Here is a 14,508-nt window from a genome sequence, read left to right on the forward strand (position 1 = left end):
AATTATTGTCAGTGTCTATATTTGACAATAATTGTAACACAAGAAAGAATAGACTTACTCAGTTACAATTCACAATGCAGTCGTTTGTAAAGAATAATTTATTTACATGATTTGTATAAAGTATTTGAAGAAAATATAAATATTGCAGTAATTTCGAAACAACAAAAAAAACGAACACAATATTTCATTTTACGTAGTAGGTACTGATTATTTCAAAGTAATACTCTTTCATTGTTCCTCAAGCATTATTGGGACCATTGGTGCACAAATGCTAAGAAAGAAAATATTTTACTCCCAATTACATGCAATAGGACATTGTGAGGCTTTTACACTGGAATCATTTCCTTGCTGTGTATTAATATAAATTCACATTATTATTAATAAATTGGATAAATTAAGCTTGAATTTAAATTTATATATAGTTTATTTGGAAAACGTTGAGAGCAAGTATTAGCAAGTTGGGAGCGTTACTGAATTGAGTTAAAAGAGTATTTCACAAGCTGTGAAGCGAGGACATTTTCTTTATGTCAGGTTTAAAGATTTATTAACGTAAATATATTAAGATAATATAGTAACGTGAGGTGGAAAATTCGCCATTATGTATTATTTTTCCAGAAAATTTTTTCGCCTTACAAATAGTTGCTTTCTTCCTTCCCTTACAACCTCAAGAGCCTCACATGTATTCCTCACTATATTCTCATCACTTATCAGCTTATCAAATAAAAGTTGTAAGTCGTCTAACCATTGATGGCTGTGTTAGTACAGACTCCAAAACAACATCATTGTCATGTTTGTCTTGCCGTGAGAGTACTAATTAAGAAATAAGAGCTGGTGAATATCATATTTTGAGAACTTTACTAATATGATTTAAATTCTCATATCACTATTAGGTCCACATGATATGATGAAAGCCTTTCATTTTAAAATAATTACTGTTGGCTGAGGAAAACATCATAACAGTTATGTTAAATGATTCGTGATTTCTCTTCTTCGTTATATCTGTGGACTCCTCACTTTATTTTCCACAACGTATTCACAATCACAGCTCAATGAGCACCCGTACTGATCTGTGTTACTGAAACAAAAGCTGATCTGCTACTATAGGTACTGTGCAGCCCTGTCGCGCTCCCCTCCAAGCCGATTCGCTCTCTCCAGGTAGGGGAATAGGAACTGCACGTTGCACGGAGACCAGTGCACCAGGGTTTTGACATGCCTGGCGTAGAGGAAAGCTACGTCCCTTTCGACGTTTTCTGTTGTCCTGTTGAAGAGAGAAAAAAAAAGACTCTGGAAGCATTGTTACCCGACAGTAATATTATTTATAATTTGGACACATATCGGCATAGTTGCTTGTCAATTGTTGGACATTGGCATGGTTACAGTGTGTCGCAGATGGCAGACGCGGTGAGCTGTGGAGCGGCGCAGGATGAGCAGGCGGCGCCATGAGGGGCGCGATGAGCTGGCTGCAGTCGCTGCAGTGCGGCCAGTCCCCGCTGACGGCCCTGCCCGCCCTGGTGTACGCCGTGTGCGTGGCCGCGCTGCTCCAGCGACTGCTGGCCGCCAGTCGGCGCGGCTCCTTGCGGAATGTCAGCAACGTCATCAAGGTAGTGAGGGGTCTGCGTCAGTTGTTTGAAGTCCTGTGGTTAGGCACTTGCTTCGTGAACCGTCCATGGAGTTGGTTGTGAACTGCAAAACAAGACTAGGCTGCTTGAGAAATCCTGATCTGAACTCGCATTTCTTCATGAGAAATTCCGAATTGTCCGGGTTTAGGCCTACACTGCGGTCTCCAGCATGGGAAGCTACGCTGCAGTACTATTTACAACGCACCAACTTTTTATTGTATATAAATAGAGGCATATACTGTACTATAGTCATGTCAACTGATGCCCGTAGAAGCAAGCGCGCTTTAGAGCTCAGGAGAGCGTGAGCGCTTTACACCGAAAAGGAAAGAGACAGACGATAGAGGTGGCATATGCCGCTTGGTCGAGCTATATTCAGGGATGGCCAGCACTGATTCAATAGATAAAGGGAACAGAACTTATTAAAATTACATCCATCTTAATTTTTGCATTTGTCTGAGAAGTATAAGTGCAGTATAAGAATTTAAGTTTCAATTTTAATGCTCATTTTTCACAAGTTTGATTTTTTTATTCAAAAGAAATATATTCTCAACTTTTCGTATAGAAAAGTGAAATTATCAGGTATAGGCCTATTTATTTAGTAGCCTTACAGAATGTTTTCGTAAATCTAATATACCGTATATACATATTACTGAAGATAGTGTATTGAAAATTTTGAAAATATTCGCATGGAAATTGTTTGTAAGGAAATGAATTAACAAAGCAACTACTGTTACATCATAAGCAAAAGATACGTGCCTGTGTGTTGTAAAAATGTCAGCTCTATAGCTTTAGCAGATTTCGAGAAAATAATTTAATATTCTGATGATAGGAAGTTGCTCACAAATATCACATTAAAAGCATAATGCGATAAGAGTTTTGTTATGTAATATTAGTTACACTTAAAACAGATACAGTACCTAGGTAACTTTGCTTTGTACTGTAATATTTTTTTGATTAGTTTATTGATTACGTTTGTAGGGCTAAAGATACCATCAATATAAATTCCAACTTATCATGTCATACTCAATCTCTTTCTTTGGAATATCACTTTCTTTATGAATGATGTGTTTCATCCACTTAATACAGTATAATATTATACTACTATGGAATTTAAGTGGATATTCCTTCTTAACTCTCTATTATGTTATTAAGATTTAAAACACAAGTGTAATATTAAGAAATCAGTGTTAATACTTTTGTTTTACAGACAATATAGATAATATTACACAGAAAGAAGCCATATAAAAATAAAGACATAAAATTTCACGTTCCGTTTGAAGTTTGTGCACCACTGTTTTCTTAATCCAACAGGTTGCTTATTCGTATACGCAACCCTTCCTCTTTCCACACTTAGCGTTTGATGCCCGCGCAGGACGTCAAGGTCAGAAAAATGCGCTTGCTTTGACATCACTGCCGTACTACATAATTATGTGTATATTGTATATAAATAGGTAGATATTGTGTGTGGGTAGATGTACTGTACTGATTATTTGACTGATACGAACAAGACATTAGTATGCAGTACTTTTCATATTATAGCGGAAATGTACGTTTTCAAAACTACTGACATCTAAAAGATTGTTCTGGCATGCTATCTATCAGGGTGTGTTTACAGCTCTTCCTTCTGAACGGATACACACTGTATAGACTTACTAATTGTTGTTTATCCAGAGAGCTCATAAAATTGAACGCACTAGCATAAATATTTCCTCTGATTGAGGTTCTGGCTGATATGTAGCCTCCACTTAATGGCAAAAAGAATGGGCCGACTCTTGGTCGATAGAAATGCTAAGTTCTATCGCGCGGTTCACTCGTGTAAACGAACTGCACTTCAAGGCACTGCTGTGATGTTTCTTCATTGAAAGTCGTCCGTTAAACACTCTGACGTAGAAATCAGCAACGCTTGTAAAGTAGTACAAGAAACCACATAACAGTTGAGTACGCTGTTTAATTTACTTTGAACTCAATTCTGTAACTCCGTGAGAACGCACTCCGACTTGTACAGTATTTGCAAAAATGTTTAGTTTGAAGTCCTCTACAACCCTACAAAGTTCGGAGAGGAAGTTCATAGACACCCTGTGTGTTTATCTCGTGTCGTGCGACATTCAGATGTTTTTAATCAGAACAGACGTCATATTTAATATATTCTGTGAACGCGGTTCTTTCTAATGGTGAACAGTGTTGCCAACTCAGAATTCCATTTACCGCTGCACAAGTTTTAACAAGCCGCTAAACTGTAGTTAAAAAACTCCAGATTTTTCTTAACACATCATCTCCAAATTTGAGAAACAAACTATACAGTTTTAGGAACTGGAGAATTTTAGGTTTCGAATTAAAAAAATTCTAATATTTACAATACTCTGGAAATTGGAATAACACTCACCTCTGCCCAGAAGCTTGTTGTGAATGTCAATATTATGTTGTCGAACAACAGAAAAACACTCGCTACTCTTTTTTGTGGATAATTAAATCTAAATATTTTGCATTTAATATCACCTTACACCATTTACATCTAGCTTTCGAACTATCACCGGTAACTTCTTCCACCCAATCTTCCAACACATTATGTTTTTCTTCACACATCTCTAAACTTTTATACGTATGGAGTTTTATGCGGCATATTTCTTCAAAACTGAATGAGGTAGATCAAGAATATACTGGACACTTCGGGAATAATCACTGAACAGCCACACCAGTCGGTTCGAAATCTGATTTCACACTGAGCTGGAGACGTGCCTGCCAACAATGAGTCTGGTTTTAAGTTTTAAGTATATCTGTGTTACATAAACTATAATGCGGAGTGATAAATTAAATAATATATCATAAATGAAAATAATAATTTAGTTCATTATCTATTCTTTATGATTAAATACATGAATTCATTTACAAAAACAATGCATACATTGGATGAAGAGGTTAACGAATGTGGAATACCTTATTAAATTTGTACAACAATGGATGAAGCAGGAAATGGACGTCGTTGCACCAAATCGAGTTCACATAAAACGTTGATATTGTATACTCGCGCAATGAAAAAGTGTGTTAATACCATACTAAACTCTGGTTTATGATTAACTAATGTTGTCCGCAAGTACATATAAAAAATTATAACATCTTTACACAGAAAAACTTAAAAATATCGTCTTCGTCTGCCTAAAAAACCGCCAAATAAATAGCTAGCCGCTGACGGTAAAATTCTGTAGCTGACCATAGTCCTGAAAACACCAAATTTAGCTACAAAACCGTTGACTTGGCAACAATGATGGTGAAGCACGTTCTTAAGCTACGCGCTTGCGGAAGTGCTGCTTGCGTCATTGTTTTCGACTTCTGTAAGCGTCATTGCAAAGAATGACATTGCTTTCAGCTTGCTTTGGAACAATTGTTTAGAGTTTATGAATGTGTGTTTTGTGTCATACCATAGCTATAGTTTCCGTCGTTTCAGACATTGGTATTTGTCTGGCTGATGAGGCAAGCGATCAAGATCTGGGTGTTGCTGCTGTCGCTCATGGACTCGTTACTTCGCCTCTATTGGCACAAGGTGAGGCTGTTGACTTCATCGGTTACAAACTCGATATTCAATAATATGAAGATTAAATTAAGTTGGTCAGAGTGTGACATTTTAAAAACCTTCTTCGTTCGTGACATTCTCTTCCACATATTTTTTATTTTTACTTTCCACTTCGTGATTTATAATGGGAATTCCGTCCCTTCTTGGGATCATATGAATCTTATTTTAGATCTACCAGTATGCTTTCTTGAGGAAAGGAGCGATCAAAGATGCGTAATTGGAAATATGTAGCTAATAATAATAATAATAATAATAATAATAATAATAATAATAATAATAATAGCAATAATGATGATAATAATAATAATAATAATAATAATTTATTTATGTATTTATTTATTTTTATTTATTTAGAATATTAACGTGCAAAAGAACAGCACAAGGCCAATTACAGTTTAGCACAATACAGAACAAAACAAAACAAAACAAAACGAAACAAAACAACAAATGATGATCAGAATGGATGATAGAAAATGGCAGTGAGATGAAATACAATCAATATAATAGTCTACATTAATCATTGACCAAATGCAACAAAATAAATAGCACAAATAATTATTAAAATTAGTACAGTGAGATAATTAAGATAATGGCAATTAAATAAAATGAATTACAAATGAATTAATGAAATCATATAAATGAAGACTGGAATAATATAAGACACAGTGCATACAAATAATTATTAAAATTAGAGACAAATACAAATAAACAATGATGACAAAATGAATAGATAATTACAAAAATACATGATACAGAAAAGCTAAATACATCACAAACGAAGTTAAAAATGAATATGCTTAATATAAGACTAGCCAGACAACAAACTATACAGTAAACGGATCTGAATTAATATAATGTAAATTGGCAGCTTTCATGCATCTGACAACTGGAGAGAGAGATTTAGGCTTATGGGTATAAAAAAGTTTTTGAAATCTTAAACCTTTCGAAGGGCCCCGAAGGTAGATACTGCTTATGAAGGATTCACAATCAATATCACCCTTTAAGGCCTTACAAAAGAATAAGTAGTCAGGCTCAAGACGTCTAGCATAAAGGCTAGAAAAGTTAAAATATTTACAAGTACGCTCATAATTGAAAGCAGATGAATTTGGCAAAAACCTAAAAGCACATAATAATAATAATAATAATAATAATAATAATAATAATAATAATAATAATACTGAGTGAGCGGATTATCTATGAAACGTTATCATAGCATGGAGTTCGCGGGCCGCGGAGCGTATGCTCCAGGGAGGCCGGCAACAAGTTTTCGCAGTTTAACTCGCGGCACCTGAGTACTGGGTACAAAATACTATTTATTTGTATTTTTAAAAACGTACATATTCACTCAAATCATGCAAGAAGATACTGGAACTGTTTACCTTCATTTTCCACGTATTTATTGCATCTTCTTAGAAAATTACCAACCATCTTTCTTAATTCTGTTTGAGGGGCTGAGGGGCCTTACTTCGTCTCTGCTCTGTACACTTTATCTGTTACGAAGAGACAATCGTCACAGGGGCTTAGATCGGGGGAATATTAAATGGTAAAGTGTACAGAATAAATTTACACAACTTGACGAACTAAAGACTAAAGGCTGGTTCACAATAAACCGGGAACGTAGACGACTATGCATCGATATGCATGCCAATAACGATATGTAAAGTCGATATTACGCACTCTGATGTTATTTGTGTATAATTGACCAATGGCATTCTCTCATGAGTACAAGGCAGCCAACATAAACACAGGTTAACCAACTTCGAAATTTCAACTGAAACATTTCATTAGGAACGGGACTATAAGTTAAATATGCCCATGCATCTTTATTATCACAACCTATTTTAAGTCTACCATAACGTAAAATAATTAGAGAAGAAACATTTGTAATAGAACAAAAATGAACACAACAGTAGTTATTGAATTGAACCATGAATATGTAGTGTGTAATACAACCAATACAGTAATAAAATATGATTCACTTACGATCGGTGTTCAAAGATGCAGCTATTGCAAGACACTCAATATTAGAATCTCATCAAATAAAACTTGCTCCATGATGCACAGCACAGAACAAAATAATGCATAGGTTATGTCACGGTCTTCTTGCTACAAAATATATGACGACAAACTAGCTTTTAGATGGCAATAGAATGAATCTAGTGGGCTGTGATCGGAAACGTGAACGCCAAAGTTGAAACTTGGCCAACTCTCCGTTCCCGACCCCGGGCTCCGGCAAGCTTTTCGTTAATTGTGAATGCTCACATTTAAATGTACACATTTTAACAATTTTACCGTTTTCGTTTTCGTTCCGATTCTCGTTTCCGGTTTATTGTGAACCAGTCTTAATATCCGCCAGGGGATTAATTTCAATTTCTCAAAGAGAACCAAGAAGGGCGATGGACAATTTTCAAAGCAGATGCTAGAAGTGTGGAAGATGAAGGCAGGGAATTCCGGCATCTCCTTGTGCAGTCTGCCATGTAACTTCTTAAAATGAGAATAAGTAGTATTCTGTTAGACAGGGTGAAGAAAAAAGGAAGTGAGAGAAGCTCTGTCCTCACAGCACACATTATTCATGCGACAGGTTGAGCGACTGCTCGCCTTTGCACCAGTGACGGAATCCAAATGTTGTGGGGCATTATCTGAATTCAGCACTTTTATAATAAGAAACTGTTCTTGAAACAGTCATTGCTGGGCCTCCATCTTTGCTACAGAAAAAAAGTTATTTCATGCCAATTTATAATTTGTTACAGAGTGATTAAGGCAATTGTCTTTACCACAAGTGGATCCCAAGTCTAACAATCCTTACAAAAAAAGTTCAAAATCAACATCTCATGAAAGTTACAAATTGTGCCGTATCGATGACGTCATTGCTTTTGTCGAGAGCCAGTTGATTCTCAGTGTCTTTAACTGCCCTCTATATTGCGTGACAAACTGATAGATCTGAAGGTGTGATCTCCATTTAGATGAAGTTCTTCAGCAGCTGCTATCAAGTATTCTTTAACAAAGTTACCCCCAGAAAAACTCCGGGAAGTTTAAGCTGTTTTAAAACGTATAAGATAACTCGCCCGGACTATGTTATCAAGACAATTCCTGGAACTGCATGACATTTCATTTTATCCTTGCTCTGACAAAAATTTATTTTTTAAATCCTCTAAATATCATTTTCGTGGCAAGCCTGAAAGTGTACAAGGATAAAAAAGTAAAAACTAATAAATGAATAAATGAATGAATGAATAAATGAATAAATGAATAAATGAATGAATGAATGAATATATAAATGAATAAATAAATAAATAAATAAATAAATAAATAAATAAATATATACAGGGTGAACCATAAGTAATGTCATTAATTTCAGGGGTTATTCCTTGAGTTATTTAAAACAAAAAGTTTAATACAATTTTGCTCTTTTGTGCTTCTTCGAGAAAAAATTATTGTATATGAAACATTTCATAGCGTGTTTTGGGAAAGCTACTGAATTAGTTCCCAATATGCTCAGTCAGTTTAAGAGAGCAGTGTATTATGATAATAAATGAGTGGAAGAATTTGAGTTTTGTCCTTTAAATGTGCAGACATTTGATCCAAACCTGTGGAAGCTTTTGTTCTGCATAGGAATTTTAAAACCTACAGCGTTGTGGCAACACTGTAAAGGTGCCTGGACAGATCAAAGACGTTATATAGATAGATAGATTTATTGATATAGTTCACAAAAGTACAAAACATAATAATTTAACAAAAGATCTATATACAAATGTACTTCTACATAATAAATATACAATTTCCTAAACTAATTAATCTATCGCAAATCTCAATAATTTATTGGTTCAAACTTGCACTTACGAAGACGTTATATAGTATACAGAACAGATAGATTTCGCGTATGTAAGGAATGGATGGGTGAGACGAGGCCGATTACTACTTTAAAACTTAAAGTGGCAAGTAACTATTTCTAACTGGCTGAAGAAAATGGTCGTAGTTCGACAACAAGAGATTTTTTAAATCATTAATTACATTGTATAATTTACATTTAACAGCAAAAAGAATGGGCCGCCTACAATTTCTAAGTTCCAGAGACATAACATTGCGCATGCTCGTCTCGTCAAAGCCGTAGTTCACCAGGTAACACATAATTAAACCATTTAAATTTGCTGTATTTTGTTTAAGAGTCTGAAATATGTAATAAAATCGAATGGAGGCTTGATTCTAGATACATCAGGGCCTCTGGCGGGTGAAATAATAATAAAATTGATAAATATAAAATCGACCGAAGCGAATATGAACACGAAAACCACGTATTATGCCGCGAGGAAGAATAGGGGAGGCCATGGCGAGCCATATATGATAACACAATAAACATTGACATTAAACGCGTATTCTTTTCGTTAATTAAAGAATATTTTTCTTTCAATTGTTGAGGGAAAGGTCTTTATAGGCTACAGCAGCTATCGATTGACTGATTTTCACGAGGGCTTAATCCCGAATGTATATTATTTTATGCATTGAAGAAATAAGAATCAATTCCAAAAATTAATCACTTCACAACCAACAAGACTTTGATTTGCAAATTAAGGACTTCCTAGTTATTTCCTTACAGATGGGTTTGTGGTTTCCAAGTAAACGTTTTCTGATGTACTCGCAAGAAGAGCCGGATATCAGTTGGTTGCCTCTTTTTGTGCAACTGATCCTGCAACCCTACCTGATGAAGATCATCCTCTGCTCCCTTTTGGCATTCCTGCCCTTGCTGTTGTTGTGTTGTGTGAGAAGACGTCCTCCTCTTCGTGAATTTGTGATCTGGTACAGTATAACATAGTAGTAGTAGTAATAATAATAATAATTTATTTATTTTTTTATTTATTGATATTTATTTGCTGGACAACAGCCAGTGTCCAATAAAAGTCCAGCATAGTGATACAATTAATACTTTAAAATGAACAACTATGGTACAAATTAAATACTTGAGTTAACAACAAAATAAAGAACATAGATTACAATAATTAATTTACAAGAATTAATACTATAAAATATTAGGAAAAGGAGTTGATTCTTAGTACCAATTTGTGTATAAGGATTATGCAAATAATATTAGCAAAGACATTGCAATATTCTAATACTTCTATACATTGAATGGATCGAAATAGCCTACATGTAAGTTAGCATTTTTAATAATAATAATAATAATAATAATAATAATAATAATAATAATAATAATAATAATAAGAGAGAGAGAAAAACTCATCCGGCCTTAATTAAGGATGACCACGAGGATCCGGAAATGAATAGCAAACAAATACAATTAATTAAATATGAATATTGTTATAAAAATAAAGTGTAATAATTAAGCACCATTGATTATCAATTATGAATTAAAATCTCACAAGATGACTAAATTATACTGATAAAAAAAGATTTTATTTAAAATTAGCATATCCTTAATTAAGGCCTTCTGAGTGGTATAAATGAAATTGTATAATCTGCAGGGAATCTTTGAGAATTTGCGAGATGATTTTTTGAATTTCAAAAGATGATATTGATAATTGTTTTAAAAAGTGATATGTAAATTTTGGTAAAGAACTCCGAGCACCAAAAAATAAACCTGTCACTGACCAATTGAAGAGAGGGATGCTATACTTGGCACTAAGGTAGGGAATACAAGGTTCATAAATGGCCCTCTTTTCCTGATCAACCTGATGAGCTTGGTTTAGATCTCTCTCCATGCGTATAGTTGGATCTATGATAATAGCCTTTTGTTGTTGCCTGTTTATTGCTATTATATCCGCTCTTCTGTGAGAGTCGTCTTCAGAAATGCAGTGGACCTCTTCATGAACTTCCCAACCCTTGTTCCGAAGAAGACAGGAGATAGCTCCACGGACTCTATGATGCCTGTTGTTACGCAATAACTCTCCTTTCCGACAAAAGCCAACACGTTATTTATTATGCTTTATTTATTATTTCAGACATTTGATTTAATTTATTACATTGTATGCTGTAATTTTTCACAAATTCACATAAACTAGCTGTAGGACATACACTGTATTTCAATTATTTCTGATATTTTTATAGCCTACTCATGGAAATCGTTATTAAAAAATAAAAAACAGCGATATTTCTTGAGTGCTGGTCTCATGCGCACCAAATGTGTTTGGGACAGAGCATGCTAATCCTTAAACATTGCTCAATTATTTTTTTCTGCCTGGTCTGGTTTCGTCTGGAAGATTTTGAAACTTGGAGAAATCTCAACTGAAATTAGAAATAATTCTTCATGTAATAATTAATTTCCCGCAGCACAGGGATCTGGAAGTGCATATTATGTGGCATGGATAACTTATTTACCCCTTGATAATACGTAAGAAATAAAATGAAGAAATTCGTTACAGTCGAGTTGGGATAAATCGTCATTTTGTGTTCTTGATATGGAACGTAGATGTAGATGATCTCCGAGTGGAGCGCTGCGTGCGGGGTTTCGCTATCTAAAACAATTGAACTCTAGGAGCTATGTTAGTTATTTATTTACAGTTCGTTAGAGCATAGATGTTGCTTTTTAACAACTCGTAAAGCGATGCTTCTTATTAGGACTTCTTTTTTTTTTTTTTTTTTTTTTCGAAATCTATCATTTTTGTTGATATTCTTAAATTTTATTTTAATTTAATTGATAATTGGCTCAGTGTGAAAGGTGCCTCTTCTGTTTACTACTACATTATCAGATTGTCAGAAAAAAATTATTAGGCATTAAAGATTGTTTTGTTTATTTTAATCCCATTTAAAATGTTTCTTTTCTATTATCTGAGACGGGGCACGACCCACGCCGAATTCTATCGTATACAATACAGGGACTCTATAACAGTAGTTTTCAATCTATAGTACGCGTACTCGTATCCCAAGGGGTACGTAACCCATTGATTACGTATGTAAAAAGGTTGACATAATTTATTTTATGCTCGACCATGCCGAAATGTAGTAATTATACACCTGGTAGCAGTCCTTCAATGCATGTCCTTAAAGTACACCTATTCATTAAAGTTCAGGTTTTCGATTATTCTCGGATATGCAATCGAAAGACAACTAGCAAAACGTCACGCAGGCTGGAAATCCAATACTGTCGCAGAAGGTTATGTTCTGTTACTATAATAATTAGCGTTAATTGTAAATAATATTCAAATAAATTCAATTTGTCATTTCGTTTTTCAATGTCGAATTCAATTTCAAGGTTATATCAAGTTTAACGTTTATCTTACTCTCGAATTTATATCAAGCTCGTCGACATTCGTTGCCCGAAAAAAATCAATACTTTCGCGTCTGCGCACATCTCACAATTTACGAGATTGCACAAGGTCAGTTAGCTCCCCAGTCACATAAGAATTGCATGAATACTTATGAATAATTTCAAGTTAGAAATATGGTCGAGCATAAAAAGTCGTATGAAACTTGCCTATAATGGTAATTAAGACGCTCGTATGAAAATTATGAAACTCGCTTGAGCTCGTTTCATAAACATACTCACGTCTTAATTACTACCATTATAGGCTCGTTGCATAATGTACTATTATTATACTTGTTGAGAATTATTGCATTATATTATACAGAGGTGTGAAAATTATTAGAATAATCTTAATTTTAAAGTTTTTTTTTAATAGTTCCTTCACAAATATTCATTGAATTGATGAATATTGATATATAATATTACTATACTGATGTAGGATATATTTACTACTAACAATGCCGGAAAGCATTGTTGTACATTGGTATTTTTCTTATTTTACAATTCTTATGGGAATTCAGAAATTATTATATTATGTTGGCGGAATTGGAAACATAAAAAATTAATTAAGAAATACTTTAAACAAATTGTTCTTTGCGTTTACATTGTTGTGAAGGTTCAAATGAACGTATACATCTGTTTTGTGCATATAATTTTTTATGTTTCCAATTCCGCCAACATAATATAATAATTTCTGAATTCCCATAACAATTGTAAAATAAGAAAAATACCAATGTACAACAATGCTTTCCGGCATTGTTAGTAGTAAATTTATCCTACATCAGTATAGTAATATATACCAATATTCATCAATTCAATTAATATTCGTGAAGGAACTATTAAAAAACCTTTAAAATTAAGATTATTCTAATAATTTTCAACCTCTGTAGTTTGTTTTGCAATATCAACTCTTGTTTTTCGTGCTTGAAAAATTTTTACGCAGATCATTACTATTATTATTGCATCAATAACTACTGTACGATAATAATAATAATAATAATAATAATAATAATAATAATAATAATAATAATAATAATAATAATAATAATAATTTATTTTTAGTACATCAGTCATAGTCTTTTGTTAATTCTTATATGATTGCAATGCAGTTTGGGGGTGCGAATATATTTTGGTGGTAAACTAGCAAGAAAGATTGAATACCACTGCTGTAGAACACAGTTAACCTGAGACCACTTGCCTCTCTTCCATCGGGCACCAAGTTTCGCTCCCTGGCAACAATATAACATAGACTACTCGTAATGTAGAATATACAGTAATACAGAAAAAATAACGTACAGGCTATCTCGGAAATGGAAAGGACGAAATTAGGCTACATGTTGCTTCCTTTTATAATATGTTACTCATAGTAAGCCAACTGGTGAGGATGAGGAATTAAATTTCCCGTGGGAGATATCCTGCTCCTTGCTGTGAGCGAGGCATTTCTCTGTGCAGGTTCGATCCCCATCCGCCCAACAGGACCGAGCTGGGGGAGGCGGCGTATTTCCTGGAGCGGCCCTACCTGCCCCTGCGCGACCACCACGACCACCTGGCGCGCGCCTCGACGGGCTGCATCCCGCAGAGCTCTTCTCCGCCGAGCCTGCGCAGCACCAAGTCTGCCCAGTAAATTTGACGTGAAGCACTACTTGCTGCGAGCTCGGGTTTTATTCGGCCCAAAAACGCATGACGTTAACGTTTTATTAGTAAAATGTAGTTTTGTCCAAATTGATAAAACATTAATATAAACATCATTCTTTATAATTTAACTTCGCCCCTGTACACAAAATATATTTTTGTTACTGTATACTCACGCACATACAGGGTGATTCTGCACGACACTGAGGGATGACAGATCTCACATGGAGGACCATTGTTTGTCAGACAACACATTTTCTGCTTTGCTTTGTAGGAGCTGCGCGATCTCAGATTATGACACAATGAATTAATTTACCGCCATATAATTTCATGTCATACGGTTCACAGCAGGTGTAAATGTACTCTCTTAAATTCACTGATCACTTTGGGAATTCTTTCCATGGCTTTCCCAATGTACGCTATGGAATGTTTCA

At 34.6% G+C, this 14,508-nt stretch overlaps 1 protein-coding gene across 1 annotated transcript; it reads left to right on the forward strand.

The window, feature by feature from the left end:
• Window positions 1-5,001: 5,001 nt before the first annotated feature.
• Window positions 5,002-14,152, forward strand: LOC138708582 (uncharacterized). Its single transcript, XM_069838700.1, has 3 exons — window positions 5,002-5,157; window positions 9,782-9,981; window positions 13,895-14,152. The coding sequence occupies exons 1-3, from the start codon at window positions 5,083-5,085 to the stop codon at window positions 14,064-14,066; spliced, it is 447 nt and encodes a 148-aa protein (XP_069694801.1). The 5' UTR covers window positions 5,002-5,082; the 3' UTR covers window positions 14,067-14,152.
• The last annotated feature ends 356 nt before the right edge of the window (window positions 14,153-14,508 follow it).

This window comes from Periplaneta americana, chromosome 11, assembly GCF_040183065.1.
Source record: "Periplaneta americana isolate PAMFEO1 chromosome 11, P.americana_PAMFEO1_priV1, whole genome shotgun sequence".
Classification (NCBI taxonomy): domain Eukaryota; kingdom Metazoa; phylum Arthropoda; class Insecta; order Blattodea; family Blattidae; genus Periplaneta; species Periplaneta americana.

Excerpts from the sequence above, each read along its gene's own strand:
- LOC138708582 (XM_069838700.1), top strand. The coding sequence starts at position 5,083 with ATGAGGCAAGCGATCAAGATCTGGGTGTTGCTGCTGTCGCTCATGGAC. Across the intron at positions 5,158-9,781 it reads TTCGCCTCTATTGGCACAAG|ATGGGTTTGTGGTTTCCAAG; the intron begins GTGAGGCTGTTG and ends ATTTCCTTACAG. Across the intron at positions 9,982-13,894 it reads CTTCGTGAATTTGTGATCTG|GTTCGATCCCCATCCGCCCA; the intron begins GTACAGTATAAC and ends TTCTCTGTGCAG.